The following is a 26,975-nucleotide window of genomic DNA, read 5'->3' as shown; positions in this document are numbered from 1 at the left end:
CAGAGCCACTAGATATGAGATAAGTGGTTAGATACAAACTAATTCATGGTTTTAAAGGTCTCCTCTGGACTTTTTGTGGGTTGTAAAGGAGCTAAAATCAACTGAAATAGTACTAGCGAGATTGTGATGGTTAGGGCTAGGGTGGGGAGTAGAGGTAGGGCAGGTTGCTAACCGTAACTGCTGGGATGTGGCGACGGAATGCCTTTTGGGTGTGAAAGGGAAAGAAGTGACTTGGAATCAGCAGCATGATTTGCCAATTAGTGATGTGGGGAAGACTGGTGAGGAAGGATCAAAAAGTTCATTTCTGGGCATGTTATGCTGCAGATGGGGATGGCAGACTTCAACCTGAGAACACACAGTAAGGAGATGGCCAGGGTCAAGCTCTGGAAGAATAGCAACAATTATTAGTTGAATAGAAAAGATAGTTCAGCAAGGGAGGCCAAGAAAGAGCAGCTTCAGGGCAGTATGGACTCACAAAAGGCAAGAAGAGTCTCACTGATAGGGTGATCAGTTGACCGATACTGTTGCAAAGCCAAAAAGATAAGAACTAAAGACTAACTTTTGGATTTAGCAATAGAGATGTGCTAGCTGCCCTCAACAACAAAAAAATTAGATGCAGTGTTGGGATGGAAGCCAGATTAGAGAGAGCTAAAAAGTAAAAAAGGGGCTCCATTTTTAGGGTAGTAAAAATACTCTGATATTATGAAAATGGATATGACATTACACATTTGTCCAAACCCCACAGATGTACAACACCACCAAGTGTGAACCCTAAGGTAAACTATGAACTTTGGATGATTATGATGTATCAGTGTAGGTTCATCTTTAGTAAAAAATGTTTAATTCTGGCAAGTGATGTTGATAATGGGGGAGGCTATGCATGTGTGGAGGCAGGGGGTATATGGGAAATCTCTGTACCTTCCTCTCAATTTTGCTGTAAACCTAAAATTGCTTTAAACAAATAAAGTCTCTTAAAATTAAAAGAAAGGAAGGAAGAAAGGAAGGAAGGAGGGAAGGAGGGAGGGGGAGAGAGAGAAAGAGAGAGTGAGCATATGAGAGAGGGAAAGGAAAGGGGGGAAGGGAGGGAGGGACGGAGGGAGGAAGGGAGAAGGAAGGAAGAAGTCAGTCAGTCAGTCTAGAGTATATGGATACAAGGAGGGAGGGGGTTCTGGAGAACTGCCAGAGTGCTGGGGGGGAGCTGTATTCAGTGTGGCCACACCAGATGGTTTTTTCCCTTCTCCCTGCTTGTGCTGAGCAATGGAAGAGAGCAACTAAGGCAGTGAGCTCTGGTCCTGGGGCTAGAGAGGCCAGGCAGGATGGATACTCTCTTATACATAAGACAGACTAACAATATACCTGACCCAGCAGCACACTCTACCTCCATACTCCATACTCACTGGAGGCTGTGACAGACGGAAATGGCAACCATACAAAGGTAAACACAGAATCTTCAACATAATCAAAAATCAGACATTTTGAGGAAAACCAGCATTGTGAAAGAGAGGTACCAAACAACAACAACAAACAGCATCTGAGGAGACAATTATTAATAACACAAAATAAGACTTCAAAATAAAATAATAACATTTATTAATCTCACAAAGGAATATGAAAGTAAATTGCATTCATAAAATTGAAACAGGCTACAAGGAACATATATTAGAAATAAAATGCAAATGTTAAAATAAAAAAAACCTAATCAGATGACTCAGTAAAAGAAATGGACCCAACACTAGACTAAATTAATGAGTTGAGGAGCTCACCAAGAATGTAGTGGAAAGGAAAATGAAAAAGAAATGAGAGTTCAGTTAAGAAATATGGAGGACAGATCCAGAGCTGTACTCATTCATCTACTAGAGAAGTCCAGAATGCAAGCAAATAGAATTAAAGGTGAGGAAACAAAGAAATAGAAGACAATGTTGCAAAACTCAAGACTCCAGTCTTCAGACTTTATAAAAGGTCTTCCCCAAGTATCAAATTCTTTCTCAGGTCTTTTCTGAGAGAATGACTCTAGGATATAGTTCTGCATAACAACAACATCCAACAAAGGACAGGACATGGGACACATTCAATGGTGCAAGAAAAAAACCAGTAGAACTTAAAAAAACTGTTCCTATATTATGTAAAATAATTACAGTCTAGAATTTAAATTCCAGATAACCTCTACCCAGGTGGTGGTCACTGGCTGGTGGTGGGGGAATAATTACAGGGCTCTCTCAGAGCCCTAAAGCCACCTGCTCTTGCAGGAACGGGAATCACGAAGCTGTCAGCTGAAGCCATGCTCACATCCTCTCAGTACTTAATGATCTTCTTTTCCATCTGACCTTCTATGCTTTAGCTTGCATATTGATGGATGTAATACTGCCCCAGCCCCTGAATCCACACAACTTTCAGCTAACTCAGGGGTTTTTAATGCCAGCTGAACATAAGAATCACTGGAGAGCCTTTAAAATACCATGATGATAAGGTCCCATACCAGACCAATTAAATCAGCATCTCTCGGGGCAGGGCCCAGGCTGCTGCTTCTTTTTTAAGCTTCTCAGGAGAATTCTAAAGTATAGTTAGTGCTGAGAGTCATACAAGAACTGTTTCAGGCTCTCAGAACCCAATTTAAAACTTGTAGGAGAGGCCTCTAATTAGCCCTGTTCATCTTCGCATGTCAAATTACAGGTTCATTTGTATATGGGCTGCCCTTAAGCGCTAGACTGTTAAATAACTGCATTAAAGCATGATTATGTGTATAATAAAAACATGGGTAGGGTGGAGTCCAAGAAGAGGTGGACTATGGGGTGAATGTGCCAGAAGAAGACTTCATAGAGCAGACAGGCTGGGTTCTGAAAGAGTAAGAATATGACAGGTCAGTGGGATCAGGTAACTACCCGTGAGGCAAATGCAGAGGAGAACTATTTAAGTGGGTCACCCTCCCAAGCCCCGATGCTCACATGGCCAAAAAGGAAGGGGATGACAACTATCTTGGAGGGACTTATAATTTGGTGGAAGTCACAGTGCAAAGATTCAAGAAATATTGAATTTGCAAGAATATAGGAGGATTCATTGGTTCCACTCTGGAGGAACTGTGGAAGATGGTTGGTGTCAGTGAGTGAGCATAATAAAAAAATGTTGGGAGGGGTCAGAAAAGATTTTGAGATTTTAATTTTTCTGTAGTTAACATCAGAGAGGGCAATTTCCTTTTGAAACCTATATTTCTGTGGAAAGACGATACCTCCTTGTGAAGGGGAGAAAGTGTAATCACATTTCCAGCATTCCATATTGCTGGCATTGCATCATTTAGGACAGAGCTCCAATGAGCTAAGATGGGCATACTCTGAAAAATAAAACAGAGAGTGAATTCCTGGCCTAGTGGATAGTGTGGCTTTGGAGTTGAGGTAATTAATACCCTTCTTTCATTCACTGACAAGTTTCTGAAGCCTATCCATATGGAAATATAGTAAAGCTATAATTCAAACAGATTCAAGAGAGATAAAGGAACACCTAAAAATAAAAAAAAAATAACAATAGATTAAATGCTCATGAAGAAAATATAGGAAAAAACTGACACATCTGCTTGGTGAAAAATACCATAAATGGGGTTAAAAGATGGTCCTAAACTTCATTAAGAAAAAGGTGAAAAGCCCAGTAGAAATATAAGCAAAGGATACAAACAAATAATTCAAAACAAGAACTATAAGGTATAAGAGATTAGTAAACACCACTTATAAATAAATACAAATTAAAACAAGGTACCAATGACACCTGCCTGATTGGCAAAATTAAAAATAATGAAAAATAGTTAATGGTAGTAAGAGAAAGAGGCAGAAATAGTAAGAGAAATTACATTCCTGTTGTAGAAGTGTAAATTCATGCAACTGTTCTGAGGGGCTATTTGATAGTGTTTTTGCATTTTGATATAGCAATTTTAGGATAAAAATTATCTCAGAGGTATCACAGAAAAATGCAAAGACACTGGCAATAAAAATTAAGGACAATCTGGGCTTCCCTGGTGGCACAGTGGTTAAGAATCCGCCTGCCAATGCAGGAGACATGGATTCGAGCCCTGGTCCAGGAAGATCCCACATGCCTTAAATCTGTGGTTTTTTCGATATTGAGCTGCATGAGCTGTTTGTATATTTTGGAGATTAATTCTTTGTCAGTTGCTTCGCTTGCAAATATTTTCTCCCATTCTGAGGGTTGTCTTTTCGTCTTGTTTATGGTTTCCTTTGCTGTGCAAACCTTTTAAGTTTCATTAGGTCCCGTTTGTTTATTTGTTTTTATTTCCATTTCTCTAGGAGATGGCTCAAAAAGGACACTGGGTACTGGTAATACCCTAGGGGGAAAAAAACTCTTGTCCTGGGTAGTGGTTACATGAGTATGTTCAATTTGTGATAATTCACTGAGCTAGACATTAATGATTTCTAAGTGTTTCTGTAATTTTATATTATACTTCAATATATTTTTTTTAAAGAGAGAAGACAGATCCCATATAAGGAGTGGTTATTATAATGGCACTAACCTTCTCAATATTAATACTAGAAACAAGAAGAAACAGCAAAATGCTTTCTCAATACTTTTTTTTTTGGCCATGGTGCGCAGCATGCGGAACTTCCTCGAACAGGGCTTGAACCCATGCCCCCTGAACTGGAAGAGTGGAATCTTAACCACTGGCCCATCAGGGAAGTCTGCGCCTTCCAAATTTTAATGGAAGATGTTTCTAACCTAGAATTCTGTATTCGAATTTTCAATCAAATGTGAGGGTAAAATTAAAACATTTCCAGACAGGGAAGGTCATAGAAAAGTCACCTCCACACGTACCTTTTCTCAGAAACTTCCTGCAGAATGTGCCCCAATATAAGGAGGAAATAAACAGGGAGACAAAGACATGGGATCGAGGAGACAGAGACTTTAATATAAGAGGAAGACAAAAGAAATTCCCAAGATGACAGCCTGTTGTGTCGCAGGCCTCAAAAACAACTAGTGCACTTGGGAGCAGCAGGCTAGGGTTCTAGGGCAGAAATCTCCAAGAGAAACTAAAACCAGGAGAGTACTTGCTTGTGTTTGACCATACTGAGAGATTGTTCAGTTCTGTCAGAGTACAGGGGTATATCAGGAGTAGCTACATAGAAAACCAAACAATAAAAATCCCCAAATATGGCAAATATTACATTTAGGATAAGCAAAGAGTGATTCCCCATCCAAAAAATGGGGAAGTATAATTATAGTTCAACTCAGGTGCAAACAGGAGTTTTTATGATTATAACAACATAAATAGGGACTCCTGATTTAGCCAAATATTGTGATGTAACTATACTACATGAGTGGGAGGAAGGGGAAGTTGTATGTGTTTATAGTGTGTGGGGGGGTCCTGGCAGAGGTAACATAAGATAATAAATCCTTCTACAGTAGGACATCAAAAGATAACTGAATTGAAAAACCAAGAAAGAGTGTAGGCCACTGACATGGATGCCTCTAAAGGTTGAACATACTCAAAATCCATTAGGCAGAGCAAAACGTTAGGAAATTATGTTAATTAGGGTAAAACCTAGTGGGATTTGTCAGAAGATTGGGCAAAGAGTGGGTAAATTGAATAAGTTTACCCTATCTGTTCCAGCCATGAAAGAAAGTTATATTGTACCCAACTGCATAATTCCTTGTCTAATGTTGAAAATACTTTATGGTAATAATGACTGTGATATTAAGTGGTGAAATAGAAAGGAATGCAATGCTTTAGATTAAAAAAAATCAGCATTGTATTTTGAAATATATTGAATATCCATTTTTGCATTTATCTAAATTAAATAAGTTTTCTCCTTTGGAAAAAAAAAGTATAAGCATGGAGAAGTAAAAAACAATTAAAATAATTTAAATGTGGACAGTGAAGATGGGAAGGTGTGGGGCAGGATGCTGTCACTTTCTCTTTGCACTGTAGCACTTTTTCAATTATGTGTAATAGTATTTTCTTAATAAAATTAAACTGAAAAAAACCCTATAAAAACAAAAGAACCTCAGGGCCTAACAAATCACTTTTAGCTTTAAAACTCTAGATAATGACCTGAAACATCTTGTGAACAAGAAGAAGCATATATGTAGCACACACCAGTAATCATTATTATTTTTTTTGCGGTACGCGGGCCTCTCACTGTTGTGGCCTCTCCCGTTGCGGAGCACAGGCTCCAGACGCGCAGGCTCAGCAGCCATGGCTCACGGGACTAGCCGCTCCGCGGCATGTGGGATCTTCCCGGCCGTGTTTCCTGCATCAGCAGGCAGACTCTCAACCACTGTGCCACCAGGGAAGCCCCAGTAATCATTATTAATTACATGTCATTTCAACCCCAAATCCTCCCCATATGAAGAGCTAAACTACCTACATTTAGTATAGGGTACATGAAAAGCTGCCTCAAAAAGCCAGAACATACAAACCAAATGTCTTCATTTTATCAGATTAGATTGAATTCACAGTATTGTAACTGACATGTAACTTTTCAGGAATACATATAAAGTTAGTTTGATCAGTTGTGCAAACATAGGATTATTCATTTATCTTTTATGGGTTGATAATTAATGAAATTAAGTGCCTGAATCAAAAGAACAGATACAGTTTGTATAAGTGAAATTACCTGAAGAAGGTCACGAAGAACTGTACCAGGTCCATAAAATTGCTGTGCTGGGAGAAGGCAATCTGTGACAGAAAAACACGTAGAGTGATTGGGTTATAAGAGAGCACCATTAACTCAGCCTTCTCGTTGAAGCAGAAAGACGTTAACATTTCAAGAAGAGATTAATGAAATTTTTCACTTGAGGAAAAGCACCTTATCCCTTTAGTTTTTCTTGCTTAATTGCCACACAAAAGTGATATTCTGAGACTCAACACAAACCCCTACAGTCCCCCTGCTCTTGACAGCAGATCTCAGTTTTTAATCTGACCTCGAAGACTTCTCAGACTCCTGCTAATGACCCCAATGACAAGCAAGTCAGGTTACTTCCTACCTCCTTGTGCCCTTTTCAAGACAAAATACTCTCCTTGTTTGCTTCAAATTCCAATTCTTGGATCTACCGTCAGGTGGGCAGCTTCCTTTTATGCCGTTCATCCCTTTGTCACTTAATGTACTCACTTCAAGATAACATCCTTTTTAAAAAAAAACCTTATCCCAAGCTTCACTACACTGAATATCATCTGACAATCAATACAACACCAATTTGAACTTAAATAATTTTATACCAAGAATATTATAAAATTCCTAATGTAGTTCATCAAATCTAAGACACCACTAAAACAGGCATTATTTTGTGTACTATTAAGAAAACACTGCCAGTTACACTATGACACATTGCTTTTAAAATCACTGTAAGATGTATCATGATTTCAGAGATATTAGAGCATGAAAAAATGTACACCTTAGAATTTATTAGTAAGTATAATTGTGTCCTTACTACCCTATGACACACATGGTACTAGCCAGATGTTATGGTGTGTTCTCTGCTTATTTTTAAGGGACCACAGCCCTCCTTGGAGAGATAATGGTACTATAAATGAAACAATTATTGAATAAGATGGTAATTATTGAAATGAAGGCAGTAAGTATGACAACAGTCACATAAGTAAATGATTAGCGTCTTCTTTTCCTAATCCCACCCTACCTGCCCCCCCGCCCCAACCTACTCCTGTCAACTCCCATCCTACAGCAATACAAGGAAAGTGCTACAGCCTAGGCCCCAGCACAGTAGCAATCCAGTGCTTTGCACTTCTTTTATAGTCAGATTCAACAGAGGCAGAAGAGAGGAGAAGCTTCCACTGCTTTTCTTTTGAATGCTCTTATTTTCTTTTTGACATTTAAATAAAGGTCCAATATTACCTTTTCAGGCCATAGAATATTATGGGGCATAGAATCTAAAGTTTTTGTATCCTCCCTCTAGCCACCATTTATAATCAGAAATACAAAGATACATAGATTTGATATCATAGACAAGGAGAAACCATATTCTTTGCTTTCCTTCATTTATTACAGTAATCATCCTAAATAAGAAGGCTCCTTGAGAGAAGGAAAACTGCAGAATATAGCTACAGTCCTCTCATAAAGGTTTTTAATAAAACTGGGGAAAAACAATTATATAAACGAGTTTACTCAGTCTTGAGGAAAGAAGAATCCAGGTTACAAGACATAAAGAAGGAGGAGGAAACAGATTTTAGTGCATCCAATTCTGTTTAGATTTTAAACTTTTAAAACATTAGTATGGGAGGAATCGGGAAGATGGCGGAAGACTAAGACGCGGAGATCACCTTCCTCCCCACAGATACACCACAAATACATCTACACGTGGAACAACTCCTACAGAACACCTACTGAACGCTGGCAGAAGACCTCAGACCTCCCAAAAGGCAAGAAACTCCCCACGTACCTGGGTAGGGCAAAAGAAAAAAGAATAAACAGAGACAAAAGAATAGGGACGGGACCTGCACCAGTGTGAGGGAGTTGTGAAGGAGGAAAGGTTTCCACACACCAGGAAGCCCCTTCACGGGCGGAGACTGCGGGTGGTGGAGGGGGAAGCTTCGGAGCCGAGGAGAAGAGCACAGCAACAGGGTTGCGCAAGGCAAAGCGGAGAGATTCCCAAACAGAGGATCGGTGCCGACCGGCACTCACCAGCCCAAGAGGCTTGTCTGCTCACCGGCTGGGGCGGGCGGGGACTGGGAGCTGAGGCTCTGGCTTCGGTCGGAGCACAGGGAGAGGACTGGGGTTGGCGGCAGGAACACAGCCTGCAGGGGGTTAGTGCACCACTGGTTAGCCGGGAGGGAGTCGGGAAAAAGTCTGAACCTGCCGAAGAGGCAAGAAACTTTTTCTTCCCTCTTTGTTTCCTAGAGCGTGAGGAGAGGGGATTAAGAGCGCTGCTTAAAGGAGCTCCAGAGACGGGTGCGAGCTGCAGCTAACAGCGCGGACCCCAGAGACGGGTATGAGACGCTAAGGCCGCGGTTGCCGCCACCAAGAAGCCTGTGTGCGAGCACAGGTCACTATCCACACATCCCTTCCGGGGAGCCTGTGCAGCCCGCCACTGCTAGGGTCCCGGGATTCAGGGACAACTTCCCCGGGAGAACGCACGGCGCGCCTCAGGATGGTGCAATGTCCCGTCGGCCTCTGCCGACACAGGCTCGCCCCGCATCCACACCCCTCCCTCCCCCAGCCTGAGTGAGCCAGAGTCCCCGAATCAGCTGCTCCTTTAATCCCGTCGTGTCTGAGCGAAGAACAGATGCCCTCCGGGGACCTACACGCAGAGGCGGGGCCAAATCCAAAGCTGAGCCCCCGGAGCTGTGCGAACAAAGAAGAGAAAGGGAAATCTCTCCCAGCAGCCTCAGAAAGCAGCGGATTAAACCTCCACAATCAACTTGATGTACCCTGCATTTGTGGAATACATGAATAGACAACGAATCATCCCAAATTGAGGAGGTGGACTTTGAGAGCAAGATTTATTATTGTTTTCCTCTTTTCCTCTTTTTGTGAGTGTGTATGTGTATGCTTCTGTGGGAGATTTTGTATAGCTTTGCTTTCACCATTTGTCCTAGGGGTCTATCCGTCCGTTTTTTTCTTTTTTAAAAAATTTTTTCTTAATAATTATTTTTTATTTTAATAACTTTTTTATTTTATCTTATTTTATCCTTTCTTTTCCCTCCCCCCCCCCTCCCTCCCTTCCTTCCTTCTTTTTCTCCCTTTTATTCTGAGCCGAGTGGATAAAAGGCTCTTGGTGCTGCAGCCAGGAGTCAGTGCTGTGCCTCTGAGGTGGGAGAACTGGTCCACAAGAGACCTCCCAGCTCCACATAATATCAAACGGCGAAAATCTTCCAGAGATCTCCATCTCAACACCAACACCCAGCTTCACTCAATGACCAGCAAACTACAGTGCTGGACACCCTATGCCAAACAACTAGCAAGACAGGAATAAAAACCCACCCATTAGCAGAGAGGCTGCCTAAAATCATAATAAGTCCACAGACACCCCCAAAACACACCACCAGACGTGGACCTGCCCACCAGAAAGACAAGATCCAGCCTCATCCACCAGAACACAGGCACTAGTCACCTCCACCAGGAAGCCTACACAACCCACTGAACCAACTTTAGCCACTGGGGACAGACACCAAAAACAACGGGAACAACGAACCTGCAGCCTGCAAAAAGGGGACCCCAAACACAGTAAGATAAGCAAAATGAGAAGACAGAAAAACACACAGCAGATGGAGGAACAAGAAAAAAACCCACCAGACCTAACAAATGAAGAGGAAATACGCAGTCTACCTGAAAAAGAATTTAGAATAATGATAGTAAAGATGATCCAAAATCTTGAAATAGAATGGAGAAAATTCAAGAAACATTTAACAAGGACCTAGAAGAACTAAAGATGAAACAAGCAATGATGAACAACACAATAAATGAAATTAAAAATACTCTAGAAGGGATCAATAGCAGAATAACTGAGGCAGAAGAACGGATAAGTGACCTGGAAGATAAAATAGTGGAAATAACTACTGCAGAGCAGAATAAAGAAAAAAGAATGAAAAGAACTGAGGACAGTCTCAGAGACCTCTGGGACAACATTAAGTGCACCAACATTTGAATTATAGGGGTTCCCGAAGAAGAGAAAAAGAAAGGGACTGAGAAAATATTTGAAGAGATTATAGTTGAAAACTTCCCTAATATGGGAAAGGAAAAAGTTAATCAAGTCCAGGAAGCACAGAGAGTCCCATACAGGATAAATCCAAGGAGAAACACGCCAAGACACATACTAATCAAACTTGCAAAAATTAAATACAAAGAAAACATATTAAAAGCAGCAAGGGAAAAACAACAAATAACACACAAGGGAATCCCCATAAGGTTAACAGCTGATCTTTCAGCAGAAACTCTGCAAGCCAGAAAGGACTGGCAGGACATATTCAAAGAGATGAAGGAGAAAAACCTACAACCAAGATTACTCTACCCAGCAAGGATCTCATTCAGATTTGATGGAGAAATTAAAACCTTTACAGACAAGCAAAAGCTGAGAGAGTTCAGCACCACCAAACCAGCTTTACAACAAATGCTAAAGGATCTTCTCTAGGCAAGAAACACAAGAGAAGGGAAAGACCTACAATAACAAACCCAAAACAATTAAGAAAATGGGAATAGGAACATACATATCAATAATTACCTTACATGTAAATGGATTAAATGCTCCCACCGAAAGACACAGACTGGCTGAATGGATACAAAAACAAGACCCATATGTATGCTGTCTACAAGAGACCCACTTCAGACCTAGAGACACATACAGACTGAAAGTGAGGGCATGGAAAAAGATATTCCATGCAAATGGAAACCAGAAGAAAGCTGGAGTAGCAGTTCTCATATCAGACAAAATAGACTTTAAAATAAAGACTATTACAAGAGACAAAGAAGGCCACTACATAATGATCAAGGGATCGATCCAAGGAGAAGATATAACAATTGTAAATATTTATGCACCCAACACAGGAGCACCTCAATACATAAGGCAAATACTAACAGCCATAAAAGGGGAAATCGACAGTAATACATTCATAGTAGGGGACTTTTAACACCCCACTTTCACCAATGGGCAGATCATCCAAAATGAAAATAAATAAGGAAACACAAGCTTTAAATGATACATTAAACAAGGTGGACTTAATTGATATTTATAGGGCATTCCATCCAAAAACAACAGAATACACTTTCTTCTCAAGTGCTCATGGAACATTCTCCAGGATAGATCATATCTTGGGTCACAAGTCAAGCCGTGGTAAATTTAAGAAAATTGAAATTGTATCAAGTATCTTTTCCGACCGCAACGCTATGAGACTAGATACCAATTACAGGAAAAGATCTGTAAAAAATACAAACATGTGGAGGCTAAACAATACACTACTTAATAACGAAGTGATCACTGAAGAAATCAAAGAGGAAATAAAAAAATACCTAGAAACAAATGACAATGGAGACATGACGACCCAAAACCTATGGGATGCAGCAAAAGCAGTTCTAAGAGGGAAGTTTATAGCAATACAATCCTACCTTAAGAAACAGGAAACATCTCTAATAAACAAACTAAACTTGCACCTAAAGCAATTAGAGAAAGAAGAAGAAAAACCCCCCAAAGTTAGCAGAAGGAAAGAAATCATAAAGATCAGATCAGAAATAAATGAAGAAGAAATGAAGGAAATGATAGCAAAGATCAATAAAACTAAAAGCTGGTTCTTTGAGAAGATAAACAAAATTGATAAACCATTAGCGAGACTCATCAAGAAAAAAAGGGAGAAGACTCAAATCAATAGAATTAGAAATGAAAAAGGAGAAGTAACAACTGACACTGCAGAAATAAAAAAAGATCATGAGAGATTACTACAAGCAACTCTATGCCAACAAAATGGACAACCTGGAAGAAATGGACAAATTCTTAGAAATGCACAACCTGCCAAGACTGAATTAGGAAGAAATAGAAAATATGAACAGACCAATCACAAGCACTGGAATTGAAACTGTGATTAAAAATCTTCCAACAAACAAAAGCCCAGGACCAGATGGCTTCACAGGCGAATTCTATCAAACATTTAGAGAAGAGCTAACACCTATCCTTCTCAAACTCTTCCAAAATATAGCAGAGGGAGGAACACTCCCAAACTCATTCTACAAGGTCACCATCACCTTGATACCAAAACCAGACAAGGATGTCACAAAGAAAGAAAACTATAGGCCAATATCACTGATGAACATAGATGCAAAAATCCTCAACAAAATATTAGCAAACAGAATCCAACAGCCCATTAAAAGGATCATACACCATGATCAAGTGGGGTTTATTCCAGGAATGCAAGCATTCTTCAATATACGCAAATCAATCAACACCATATCAACAAATTGAAGGAGAAAAACCATATGATCACCTCAATAGATGCAGAGAACACTTTCGACAAAATTCAGCACCGATTTATGATAAAAAACCCTGCAGAAAGTAGGCATAGAGGAACTTTCCTCAATATAATAAAGGCCATATATGACAAACCCACAGCCAGCATCATCCTCAATGGTGGAAAAACTGAAAGCATTTCCACTAAGATCAGGAACAAGACAAGGCTGTCCACTCTCACCACTCTTATTCAACATAGTTTTGGAAATTTTAGCCACAGCAATCAGAGAAGAAAAGGAAATAAAAGGAATCCAAATCGGAAAAGAAGAAGTAAACCTGTCACTGTCTGCAGATAACATGATACTATACACAGAGAATCCTAAAGATGCTACTAGAAAACTACTAGAGCTAATCAATGAATTTGGTAAAGCAGCAGGATACAAAATTAATGCACAGAAATCTCTGGCATTCCTATATACTAATGATGAAAAATCTGAAAGTGAAATCAAGAAAACACTCCCATTTACCATTGCAACAAAAAGAATAAAATATCTAGGAATAAACCTACCTAAGGAGACAAAAGACCTGTATGCAGAAAATTATAAGACACTGATGAAAGAAATTAAAGATGATACAAATAGATGGAGAAATATACCATGTTCTTGGATTGGAAGAATCAACATTGTGAAAATGACTCTACTACCCAAAGCAGTCTACAGATTCAATGCAATCCCTTTCGAACTACCAGTGGCATTTTTCACAGAACTAGAACAAAAAATTTCACAATCTGTATGGAAACACAAAAGATCCCGAATAGCCAAAGCAATCTTGAGAACAAAAAATGGAGCTGGAGGAATCAGGCTCCCTGGCTTCAGAGTATACTACAAAGCTACAGTAATCAAGACAGTATGGTACTGGCACAAAAACAGAAATACAGATCAATGGAACAGGACAGAAAGCCCAGAGATAAACCCACGCACATATGGTCACCTTATCTTTGATAAAGGAGGCAGGAATGTACAGTGGAGAAAGGACAGCCTCTTCAATAAGTGGTGCTGGGAAAACTGGATAGGTACATGTAAAAGTATGAGATTAGATCACTCCCTAACACCATACACAAAAATAAGCTCAAAATGGATTAAAGACCTAAATGTAAGGCCAGAAACTATCAAACTCTTAGAGGAAAATATAGGCAGAACACTCTATGACATAAATCACAGCAAGATCCTTTTTGACCCACCTCCCAGAGAAATGGAAATAAAAACAAAAATAAACAAATGGGACCTAATGAAACTTCAGAGCTTTTGCACAGCAAAGGAAACCATCAACAAGACCAAAAGACAACCCTCAGAATGGAAGAAAATGTTTGTGAATGAAGCAACTGACAAAGGATTAATCTCCAAAACTTACAAGCAGCTCATGCAGCTCAATAACAAAAAAAACAAACAACCCAATCCAAAAATGGGCAGAAGACATTAATCGACATTTCTCCAAAGAAGATATACAGACTGCCAACAAACACATGAAAGAATGCTCAACATCATTAATCACTAGAGAAATGCAAATCAAACATACAATGAGATATCATCTCACACCAGTCAGAATGGCCATCATCAAAATATCTAGAAACAGTAAATGCTGGAGAGGGTGTGGAGAAAAGGGAACCCTCTTGCACTGTTGGTGGGAATGTAAATTGATACAGCCACTGTGGAGAACAGTATGGATGTTTCTTAAAAAACTACAAATAGAACTACCATATGGCCCAGCAATCCCACTACTGGGCATATACCCTGAGAAAACCGTAATTCAAAAAGAGTCCTGTACCAAAATATTCATTGCACCTCTATTTACAATAGCCAGGAGATGGAAACAACCTAAGTGTCCATCGTCAGATGAATGGATAAAAAAGATGTGGCACATATATACAATGTTATATTACTCAGCCATAAAAAGCAACGAAATTGAGTTATTTGTAGTGAGGTGGATGGACCTAGAGTCTGTCAGACAGAGTGAAGTAAGTCAGAAAGAGAAAGACAAATACTGTATGCTAACACATATATATATGGAATCTAAGGAAAAAAATGTCATGAAGAACCTAGGGGTAAGACAGGAATAAAGACACAGACCAACTAGAGAATGGACTTGAGGATATGGGGAGGGGGAAGGGTAAGCTGTGACAAAGTGAGAGAGTGGCATGGACATATATACGCTACCAAACGTAAAATAGACAGCTAGTGGGAAGCAGCAGCATAGCACAGGGAGATCAGCTCAGTGCACTGTGACCACCTAGAGGGGTGGGATAGGGAGGGTGGGAGGGAGGGAGATGCAAGAGGGAAGAGATGTGGGAACATATGTATATGTTTAACTGATTCACTTTGTTATAAAGCAGAAACTAGCACACCATTGTAAAGCAATTATACTCCAATAAAGATGTAAAAAAAATAAAAATTAAAAACAAAACATTAGTATGTCTTCAGTGTTTTAACGAAATCCACGAGGTGATTTTATACTGGCTGTAGGGTGCCAAAAAATTTGGATGCTAATTGCACCTTCTGGAGACCCATCCGGTGTCTGTGTGCCCTGTGCCACATAACACTCCTAAGGGCATATGGGATCCCAACCATTAGCCTGATTTCTTGCTAAAGTAGAGCCACACCACATTCACGTCCAAGTTAAAATCATAAAGAACCTATATAGGGCTTCCCTGGTGTCGCAGTGGTTAAGAATCTGCCTGCCAATGCAGGGGACACGGGTTCAAGCTCTGGTCCAGGAAGATCCCATGTGTCGCGGAGCAGCTAAGCCCATGAGCCACAATTACTGAGCCTGCGCTCTAGAGCCCATGAGCCACAACTACTGAGCCCGTGTTCCACAACTACTGAAGCCTAGAGCCCATGCTCTGCAATGAGAAGCCACCGCAATGAGAAGCTCCCGCTCGCCGCTGCTAGAGAAGGCCCGTGTGCAGCAATGAAGACTCAACGCAGCCAAAAAATAAGATATAAATAAATAAATAAATGTATTAAAAAAGAACCTATATAAACTTGCTGCCAGTGTGGCGGGTCCCCAAGACTCACATTACTCTAAAAGTGTTTTTCTTTTGTTGAATGTTTCTCATGTAAGTCTCCAAAGTTACAAGGTTTCAAAGAGAAGCAAAGGTTCTTTTTTCTTCCTTCAGAAAATGTCTGGAGTTTATATTAGCTATACAATTTTACAGAGCAAGAGCAGTAGTTACAAGCTCTTTTCAAATCAAATCCCTGTCTTGGAGTATTTCTGCCAACATTTCTTTTCTACCCTCCCAGTGGAGAACACCCCTCTGCTACTGTGAAACTCCGACTGACGGTGACAAATGATCACTCAGTACCATTCGATGAAAAGGTGGCCCTGGAATTCTTCTGGTTCCCTGTTTGGTTCTTGCTACCTTACACAGGATGGGAAGCCTTGCCTTACGTCCTGGGCACTGGGGTGGGTGTAATTAGGAAAATATAACTGGGTGTGGGAAAGCCAGGTGTGTTGTTTCCTTTAAATAAAGTTTGCTCCACAGATGGGGCATCTTTGCTTCCTCAAGGCAAAACAGCAGATGAACCCAAAGGGGATCAAAACGATGGACAAGAAGATGCCCAGGAAGGTGAAGGAGTCCTCCAGAACCCCGAGCCTGCAGACAGGGCAGCCTCCAACGACAACGATGGAAGTGGCAGGGTGCCGGGTGACATTCCGACTGTGGATGTTGCAGACCCTGGGGTGGTGGATGGGTAGCCCTGTGAGGAGGTAGGGGTAGGGCGGTGGCTGGGAGGGCGCCGTAGTGGTGTGGGCTACGCACAAAGTAGCCCTGGCCACCCTACAGGTTGTAGGCGGGAGGCTGCTCCTGCAGCAGGGGCTTGTGGTTCATGGCGGGCGGCGCCCACTGCGCCCAGCCTGGTTCCCGCTAGCGCCCCCGCTCCCTTTCGGACTCGGCTCCAGCTCGGACTCACGGGGACTCCCAGACGCCCGGCAGCGGATCTTCCCCAGGGGTGGGTGTGGGGTGAGGAAGTGGGGGTAGCGGAAGATGGCCTGGCCCAAACCTCAAAACCAGGAAATGGAAGGAAATGAAGGAAATGGAGAGGATGTTTTAGAGTTTTGAAAGTACAGAGAAATAAGGAGTAACTGCACGGTAGGCCTTGGTGAGGCTCTGAAGCACCAGCGATTATTCTGCACCCAAGCCTGTCACATATGGGAGTGAGGACAGCTGCCTTCAAACCTCATGGCCATGGGCCAGGGCACCAGGAGTAGCAGTCAGTGAATGAAAATCTCTGGACTCAAGAGATTTCTGCATGTCTCTGAGGGAAGGGGACGGGGCTCTGTGGATACAGGCTGAGAATGAATTTCATCAACTATGTTGGGTATAGGCTGAGCCCAAGCTTACTGTAAAAATAAGTGAATATGACACTTATCATGCTCAACTGCCACAAAACAATTTTTTTAACACTGGTGTTTTGCATCTATACGTACAATCCACAAAGCAGTTACAAATGAATGAATGAATGAATAGGGAAAGATCACTGTTTAATATAGAAGGTTTGAAAAAGGAGAACCTCTAACTTGCCTTTATCTTCTCCACCAAGAACTATCTTCACTGTTACAAGCATTTAAGTCAGGGAGAGGATGGGAAAGGATAGCTGGCTGCCCCGTGAGGTGAAGTTTTCTAGCTTCAAGGCAGCACTCGTCAGGCTTTAAGAAAACCCAAGGTCTATATGCACATGGCAGAACCTCTGTGGGCTGCTCCCTTGGCCGCCTGAGGCCAGCAGCTCCACCAGGGCTCAGCTCCACCTGGCCAGGGAGCCCTTCCCGACTATGGCCCATCTGCTCCTCAACTCTCCCCAAGAGGCCAGGCTCTGCAGATGCCGAAGACCTGACATTAGGACCAGAGAGGGCTTATAAGTGGTCATGGCTGCCCTCTGGCTCCTGGCTCCTTGCCAATCTTGCCACGTAACTCTGAACACTGCAAGGCCAGGAGAGGACTGATTCCTCCCATAAGAACTTAGGCCTGTTTACAAACAGCTTTCCAGTCTAGGCCTCAGCTGTGCCAAGGATGGAAGATTCTATGACTACTGGCTGAGCATATCCTAACTTGAGTCTAGTGCTGCTACTGCCGTGAGTTTTGCCGTGACACAAAACCATTTTCTTTTTTTTTTTTTTCTAAACCTAAGTTCTATATGGAACTCTATGTTGAGACCATAGGCCCTGGACTGGATCCCAGTGACCATCACCTAGCCTCACACACCACCCACCTAATGCTGGTTTGTGCAGGCACAGAAACTATATACCCAAGCTCTGGTCAGAGCCTCAAGACTGGGTAACACTACCAACCCGCTCATTCCTGACATGTAAGCTAACACTCACCATCTGTCCACTGTCAACCTCTGGGCTCTCTTCCTCAAATTTCCTTCCAGCCATTCATTTTCACCACTCTCCAGAATCCCTATTTCATTCTATCATGTTCATCAATAATTTAAAAACCATTAAGAACTACATATACCTGGCTGAAATAGCAACAATCAATGATTCCTCCCCACCCCCTCCTCTTTTTCTTTCTTTTTTTTTTGCGGTACGCAGGCCTCTCACTGTTGTGGCCTCTCCCGTTGTGGAGCACAGGCTCCGGATGCGCAGGCCCAGCAGCCATGGCTCACGGGCCCAGCAGCCATGGCTCACGGGCCCAGCCGCTCCGCAGCATGTGGGATCCTCCCGGACCGGAGCACGAACCCGTGTCCCCTGCATCGGCAGGCGGACTCCCAACCACTGCACCTGCAGGGAAGCCCCTCTTTTTCTTTTTAATTAATTTATTTATGGCTGCGTTGGGTCTTCGTTGCTGCGCACAGGCTTTCTCTAGTTGTGGTGAGTAAGGGCTACTCTTCATTGCAGTGCGCGAGCTTCTCATTACGGTGGCTTCTCTTATTGCGGGGCATGGGCTCTAGGCACGCGGGCTTCAATAGTTGTGGCATGTGGGCTCAGTAGTGTGGCTCACGGGCTCTAGAGTGCAGGATCAGTAGTCATGGAGCACGAGCTTAGCTGCTCCGCAGCATGTGGGATCTTCCCGGACCAGGGCTCAAACCCGTGTCCCCTGCAGTGGCAGGCAGATTCTTAACTACTGTACCAACAGGGAAGTCTCCCTTCTTCTTCTTAAGGCTTCTCTCCAGAGGCCCTCACCTTTAATTAGATTTCTGTTCAGTTCTTCTGGGGGGTTACCTTTTTATCACTAATAAGTTGGCTTTTGTTTTGTTTCATTTTGTTTTTTGTTACTTCTTGATCTAGTTATTTTAGACATCACTTACTAACTTCCTACTAGATTAGAAGGTGATTTAGGCCATCACCCCCCCAACCCCCAATCCCCCAGTAGAATTATATCACTATTTTTACTGCCTCTGTTATAATTTATAATTTCTATGTTGTTATCCTGAGGGTGATGGTGATGGAAAGATGCCAAAACAGACAGGAATAATACCCTTGGATTCAGGGAGAGGATGTGCCTTGCACCCACAAAGGGCTGTAGGAGCAGAAGACAATATAGCTATGCCCACTGGAGAGCAGCTTCCCAAACCTCACAGGCCCATGGGGAGAAGCCCTCAGGCCTCTGATGCACCCTTGCTTGTGGGGTGGGGAGGAGAAGTCAGTAGTTTTCAGGGAAGCTCCCTTTGCCATTTTCACCAGGGTGAAGCATGCTGGGCTGAGGGAGAGGAGGTTTTTCTCCTGCCCTCTGATTGTTCTAAAACTGCCCGACAGTGGCTAATAACTGGTAAAACTCTAGTACAGTGCTGTGTGCTTCCTGCAAAGGAGAACAGAATGTCAGTTCTGAGATATGTCCCAGCTGGCCTAGGCTGCAGGCCCAGCTGAGGCATATTCTTGCAGCTAGTTTTGGGAGGTTAAATAATATATTTGGACCTTTATTTCTTGTTCAATCATCTGTATTATCCCTAAAAAAATTTTTTTATTGTGGAAAATATTAAACTTTTTAACAAGTAGAGAGAATAGTATAATGAACCCCATGTGTTTATCACCCAGCTTTAATAATTACAGCTCACGGCCAATCTTATTTTATCCATCCATACTCTACCCATTTCCCCGTGATCATATTATTTTGAAGCAAATCCCAGACTTCCTATCATTTCATTCTTAAGTATTTCAATATAGCCAGTATTCCTTAACTACCCTCTTTGTAAAATTAGGGATGTTTGTGTCCTCATCCTTCCCTTTTCTTCTACTTCTCAACTCTTTTGAGAGTTTGACAAGATTCCAACCTAGAACAATTCAATCTTCTAACACCACACTATGTAGACTGGGACAATAAATTCTTGGTCTCTAACCCCTGCTGGCTCTTCAGCACTGGTCAACAATCATGCTGACAATATCAGAAAAAAGCTGCCATTACCTATATAAATGTTACAAAAGTTGCCCAAAAACCCAAAGTTCTGATACCGAGAATAAAGCTCTCATCTACAACTATGCGTTCATCTAGTGCACATTTATGGAGTGTCTACAGTTGATTAACACTATGCTATGACACAGAGGACACAGAAATATAAAAAAGCTCTTGCCCTTAAGGAAATCTTTGTAGAGTGAAAAACCAGACACGTCTATGACTGCAGAGGCACAGACGAGGAAAAGAAGCTGCTATGGGATATGCCGAAGGGTCATCAGAGGGACCTCTCCCCTGGGTTTCAAAATAAGACTCCCCAACCCAGCCCTGGTCCTTCCAATCCATTTTCGTAACTGCTGCCAGAGGCATCTTTCTAAAACACTGATCTTGGTCACTTCTTGGCTTAAAGCATTTCAATAACTCCCAGTGGTTTTCAGGCTACAGTGTAAATTCCTCAGCTGAAGCCCCAGTCTCTTCATGACAGCTTTGGTCTGCCCTGCTCTCCAGCTCCTTACTCACAGAACAGGCACTTCAGCTCAGCTAAACTCCTAGTAGTTCTGGAAAGTGACTGGACATGCCCCTTCCCCACCCAGAACACTGAACTCATGTTTCTTAGGGTTCAGCTCTGGTGTTGCCCCAGCTCGTGCAGACTCAGGCACCACAGGGCACTCCCTTCTCCTCCCAGGGTGTCCACGAGCACGGGGGCACCTCCCAGTATCTGGCATGGCTCCTGCTGTCCCCTCATGGCTGCCTCTCTGTGTCAGAAAGTCAGCTAAGTGAGTGAATGTTAAAGGAAGTCTAGTGGGTCCTAGCTATGGAGATCACAGGAGAGAGTTCTACTAGAGAAAGATTTGCCCATCCCAGCCATAGGTGGGGTTCATAGATGGTGTGGATGGGACTATCCAGGGAAAAGGGCCCAGAGGAAACCCAAGGGAACAATGGCACTGAACTGAGAAGAAACATCAAAGCCACAGCTGAAAAGTAGAATAGAGGAGACTTTTCAGAAGATGGAATAATAAATAATGATCATGATGAAAACCATGAGGTTGTACAGGAAATTTAAATGCCATCTGAAACTAAGAGAGATTTATACTTTATTTTAGTTATTTTTTTTTGGCTGCACCGTGAGGCATGCAGGATCTTAGTTCCCCGACCAGGGATCGAACCTGCACCCCCTGTGTTGGGAGCGTAGAGTCTTAACCCCTGGACTGCCAGGGAAGTCCAGATTTATACTTTAAGTTTAGCTCTAAATGTATTTCGTGGCTTTATAATTTTTTAAATCCTTAAGGTACAGACATCTAATACCAGAAGCTATGTGTATACATTACTATCATAAAATAAATATAAACTTTAGAAGTATATCTGACTATTCAGAACAGCTAAAGAGTGAAAACAACCCAAGTATCCATTAACAGATGAATGGATAAACAAAATGTGGTTTATCCATACAACAGACTATTATTCAGTCTTAAAAAGGAATGAAGTACTGAAACATACTACATATGGTTGCACCTTGAAAACACTATGCTAAGTCAAAGAAGCCAGTCACAAAGGACCACCTATTACGTGATTCAATTTATATAAAATGCCCCAAATAGGCAAATCCATAGAGAAAGAAAGTAGACTGGTGGTTGCCAGGGGCTAGACGAAGGAAGAAATGAGAAGGGACTGCATCTGGATATGGGGTTTATTTTGGGGGTGATGAAAACATTCTAAAATATTCTGTGAATATATTAAAAACCACTGAATTGTACACTTTAAATGGGTGAATTGTATGGTATGTGACTTATATCTCAATAAAGCTGTTACTAGAAAAAGTACATCTGAGTGAAAACAAACAAAAGTTTCATACATCCTTTGCTTAGTAATGCAATCCTATTAGCATCCATAAACATAACTCTGACATCTAAATGAATGCCCAGTTCTCAATATAAATTCTGTGTTGCCTTTACTTGTGAACACTAGCCTCTCACATAAACGAGCAAATGAAACACCCAGCATGGAGAGGACTTTAATATTAGCTCTACATTACAATAACCACCTCTGTTGCAGAGCTTGTAACAAGCCAGAATCCCAGCGCCACCACCCATCTTCCCACCTCACACACAATGTCTACCTGTGCATTCTCTATTTTGAATACCTACCCTCCCAAACTATAACCATGGCTGAAGCCAGGTGAGTCCTGCTGACTCGGGGGAACATCTAGAATCACGTTTTGAAAGCAGAGGCTGAGCAAGGGGCACTCACCCACAAGAGCAACCAACCAGAAACCAGGCACAACTGACCCAACACACCCACCACCCTCTGACACACAGGCCTTTTCAGTCTGGGTGGTTTTTTACAATTTTAAACTGAATCTACAAAGATTTTTATAGTTAGTTGCAAACTCCCTCAGTTAGCAGTTGTAGGTTTTGATCTGTTCCTAATTATGGAAAAGAATCCTGGGGTCAGTTCAGAGTGAAAGAACTTGAGTTTACCATTACCATTTTTAAAACACTAATATTTACATGAATTTCTGAGTAGAGAATTAAATTGCCTCAGTTATTTTGCTTTAAAAAATGAGAATCAAAGACAAAAAAGGCTTTTGTCTGCATTGAAAGCCGTACTGAAATTTAACTGCATGACCTACATTGAACCATTTAGACATTTTCCTATTCTCTTCCTTAAATAAGTCTCTACATTTTAACTAAATCTATATGGTCTCTAAGTGTGTATTTAAAAGCTAACTACACCTAGAAAGACTAAGGCTCTGAGGAATATAAAGCAATACAGAAAGGTACAGCCCCCTCTGTTGAGAACATACCCACATCTGCCCAGGAAGATGCAAGCTCAGCCTGCCACACAGCACACACCCAGATACAGTCCCAAGTATAGAGAGAACCAGCATTGATCAGGTTCTTTTGAGAAGACACCAAGAATACATGATGCCAAGGGTCCAGTCACATTGTTCGTGAATACTGCAGCTATTTGTAACAATGAGCAAAAAGACATATTTTCAACAGAACTTACCTGTTTTTTCAAGGGAAGCCTGGCAAACTAAATGGTGAGCATGCTATCATTTATTTTCTAAAGTGCTCCTGAATGCAGCTTTCATAAGTGGATCTTATTCAAGTGAGTGATCCAGTCCAGGTAAAGAGGACCAAAAAATCAGGTAGAAAATCATCTCTTTGAGTCTTAAACTTGAAAAAAGTATTTAAAAAAGTAAGTGTGGGGAAGAGATCCCTCCAGAAGGAAATGACCATTTCAGTGACTTTCAGAGGGTGGGGAGCAACAGGGCAATGGGAGGAAAAAAAAAACTGGAAGTCAGAATTGGCAACAGCAACGCTATCTCCAGCACAAAAGCCTGTTTATACGCACAGAGCCCTCTTTCCAAATGGGAAAAACACCAGCAATATAAGTCAAGGTTTTCACTAAGAATCTTAAAAATATTAATCAGTTTTCAACTATAAGAAACAAAGCTTGAAGTTCAATCGGATTTGGAATATAATAAGGTATGTCAGTATGAAAACAACCTGAACTTAAAACAAGTCAGTAAATTATATTTACTAGAACCCAAATAAAATATTTTACAATTGTATGTGATCTGTAACTTGGCAGTGTTAGCAGACATTATCAAATTGAAATTGTACTGACTAGAGCCTAGAGCTCAAATTCCCTGGGGTTAGAGAAACAACCTAACCCTGCTAGCCCCACTCCAAATATAGCCAGTGGCAGAGAAAATTCTAATATGGCTCCTAAGATTCCTACTATATTGATGTGCATATCCTGTATAATCCCCTCCCCTTGAGAGTGGGTGAGTCTGACCTAATCTAATGAACCCTTTGAAAAGAGGGTCAAGAAGAAGTCAGAGAAAGTTGAAGCTTCAGTAGGTCTGTATCTATTTTTGGTCTAAAATTTTTATTTTCAAATGTTACATAAATGGAATCGTGCAGCATGTACATTTCTAAGATTTTTTTTCCACTCAGCAAAACTTCCTCAGATGCATCCAAGTTGTATCAATAGTTTGTTTCTTCTTATTGCTGAGCATTACTCCATGATATGTATGTAGCACAGTGTGTTTAACCATTCACCTGTTGAGAAATACTTGGGTTGTTTCCAGTTGGGGCTATTATGAATGAAGCTAAATATTGCTGCTGTACAGGTGCTATAAACATTGGTATACAGGTGTTTGTATGAACATCAGTTTTCATTTCTCTGGGATAAATGCCCAGGAATACAATTGCTGCGTTAAGTATAGTAAGTGCCAAACTATTTTCCAGACTGGCTGTGCCATCTTATCAGCAATGCATGCATGATCCAATTTCTCTGCATTCTCTCTAGCATTTGGTGTTATCACTATTTTAAATTTTAGCCATTTGACAGGTGTGTAGTGATATCTCATTCTCACTGTGGGGTGGTTTTTTTTTGGCTATGCCTCGTGGCTTGTGGGATCTCAGTTCCCTGACCAGGGATTGAACCGGGGCCCTCGGCAGTGGAAGGGTGGAGTCCTACCCACTGGACCACCAAGGAATTCCCTCTGATTGTGGGTTTTGTTTTTTTTTTTAATGAAGATGTTTACAATAGTTTATTTTAGGTTATTTCCAATTTTTCACCAGTTTAAAAAATTGACCAACTCAATGAAACCTTGTGAATACAATGTTCTCATTGTGGTTTTCATTTTTTTAATGGCTTTTAATACTGAACATCTTTCATGTGGTTATCTGCCATACTTATATCCTCTTCGATAAAATGTCTCTTCATATCTTTTGTCCATTTTCTAATTGGATTGTTTATTTTTTTAATGTTGAGTTTTGAGAATTCTTTTTATATTCTAGATGCAAGTCCTCTGTCAGAAATATTTTTCCAAATATTTTCTCCCAGTATATAGCTTATCTTGTTTTTTTCTTTTTTTTAAATTAATTAATTAATTAACTAATTTACGGCTGCACTGGGTCTTTGCTGCTGCACGCGGGCTTTCTCTAGTTCCAGCGAGCAAGGGCTACTCTTGCGGTGTGCGGGCTTCTCATTGTGGTGGCTTCTCTTGTTGTGGAGCACGGGCTCTAGGCACGCAGGCTTCAGTAGCTGTGACACGTGGGCTCAGTAGTTGTGGCTCACAGGCTCTAGAGCGCAGGTTCAGTAGTTGTGGTGCATGGGCTTAGCTGCTCCGCGGCATGCGGGATCTTCCTGGACCAGGGCTCGAACCTGTGTCCCCTGCATTAGCAGGCAGATTCTTAACCAATGCATCACCAGGGAAGCCTTATAGCTTGTTTTTTTTCATCCTCTTACCAGTGTCTTTCACAGAGCAAAAGCTTTTTTTTTTTTTTTTTGCAGTACGTGGGCCTCTCACCGTTGTGGCCTCTCCCGTTGCGGAGCACAGGCTCCGGACGCGCAGGCTCAGCAGCCATGGCTCACGGGCCTAGCCGCTCCGCAGCATGTGGGACCTTCCCAGACCGGGGCATGAACCCGCGTCCCCTGCATCGGCAGGCGGACTCTCAACCACTGCACCACCAGGGATGCCCCAAGCTTTTGATTTTGATGTGGGTAATTTATTAATTTTTTTCCATAGGTCATATTTTTGTTGTCAAATCTGAAAATCTTCTGCCTAGCTTGAGGATATGAAGATTTTCTCCTATTTTTTTCCTAAAAGTTTTAGTTTTGCATTTTACATTTAAACCTGTGATCCACATTGAATTAATTTTTGTGTAGGATGTGAGGTTTAGGTCAAAGTTCATTTACTTGCCTATGGTTGTCCAATTGTTATAGCATTATTTGTTGAAAAGGCTATCCTTCTTCCACTGAATTGACTGCATCTCTGTCAAAAAACAGTTGGATGTTTTTATGTGGTTCTATTTCTGGGTTCTTTATTCTGTTCCATTGATCTATGTGTCTCTCTCTCCAACAATAACCACAATGTCTTGATTACCATAGCTAAATAGGAAGTATTATTAATATTTCATATAGCGATTCTTCCCACTTTATTCCTCTTTTCAAAACTGTTATAGCTAATCTAGAATCTTTGCATTTTATATAAATATTAGAATCAGCTTGTCACTGTCTAAAAAGAACCTTGCTTTTTACAAAAAATTTTATTTATTTTTTTATACAGCAGGCTCTTATTAGTCATCAATTTTATACACATCAGTGTATACATGTCAATCCCAATCGCCCAATTCATCACCCCCCCACCCCGCGGCTTTCCCCCCTTGGTGTCCTTACGTTTGTTCTCTACATCTGTGTCTCAATTTCTGCCCTGCAAACCGGTTCATCTGTACCATTTTTCTAGGTTCCACATATATGCATTAATATACGATATTTGTTTTTCTCTTTCTGACTAACTTCGCTCTGTATGACAGTCTCTAGATCCATCCATGTCTCTACAAATGACCCAATTTCATTTTTTTAATGGCTGAGTAATATTCCATTGTATATATGTACCACATCTTCTTTATCCAGTCATCTGTCAATGGGCATTTAGGTTGCTTCCATGACCTGGCTATTGTAAATAGTGCTGCAATGAACATTGGGGTGCATGTGTCTTTTTGAATTGTGGTTTTCTCTGGGTATATGCCCAGTAGTGGGATTGCTGGATCATATGGTAATTCTATTTTTAGTTTTTTAAGGAACCTCCATACTGTTCTCCATAGTGGCTGTATCAGTTTACATTCCCACCAACAGTGCAAGAGGAGGTTCCCTTTTCTGCACACCCTCTCCAGCATTTGTTGTTTGTAGA

General features: G+C 41.4%; 1 protein-coding gene and 1 pseudogene across 6 annotated transcripts in view; both read right to left on the bottom strand.

Moving 5' to 3' along the window:
- Nucleotides 1-26,975, bottom strand: part of ATRN (attractin) — a 176,384-nt gene that overhangs the window by 27,029 nt on the left and 122,380 nt on the right. For 3 of the 5 annotated variants that reach the window (XM_079944490.1, XM_079944494.1, XM_079944491.1), the window contains exon 25: nucleotides 6,612-6,673. In XM_079944490.1, the coding sequence (XP_079800616.1) occupies nucleotides 6,612-6,673 (62 nt within the window). Of the gene's footprint in view, nucleotides 1-1,503; nucleotides 2,835-5,800; nucleotides 6,246-6,611; nucleotides 6,674-26,975 lie in introns of those variants that run through there. The other 2 variants (XM_079944493.1, XM_079944492.1) reach the window with 2 other exon arrangements.
- LOC307198439 (membrane protein BRI3-like) lies at nucleotides 15,567-16,765 on the bottom strand (annotated as a pseudogene). The gene has a single exon. The product of its transcript is annotated as a membrane protein BRI3-like (transcript).

The sequence above is a fragment of the Stenella coeruleoalba genome, assembly GCF_951394435.1.
Source record: "Stenella coeruleoalba genome assembly, chromosome: 15".
Lineage (NCBI taxonomy): Eukaryota > Metazoa > Chordata > Mammalia > Artiodactyla > Delphinidae > Stenella > Stenella coeruleoalba.
The sequence above is the reverse complement of the archived record's forward strand: the minus strand, read 5'-3'. Positions and strand labels throughout refer to the sequence as shown.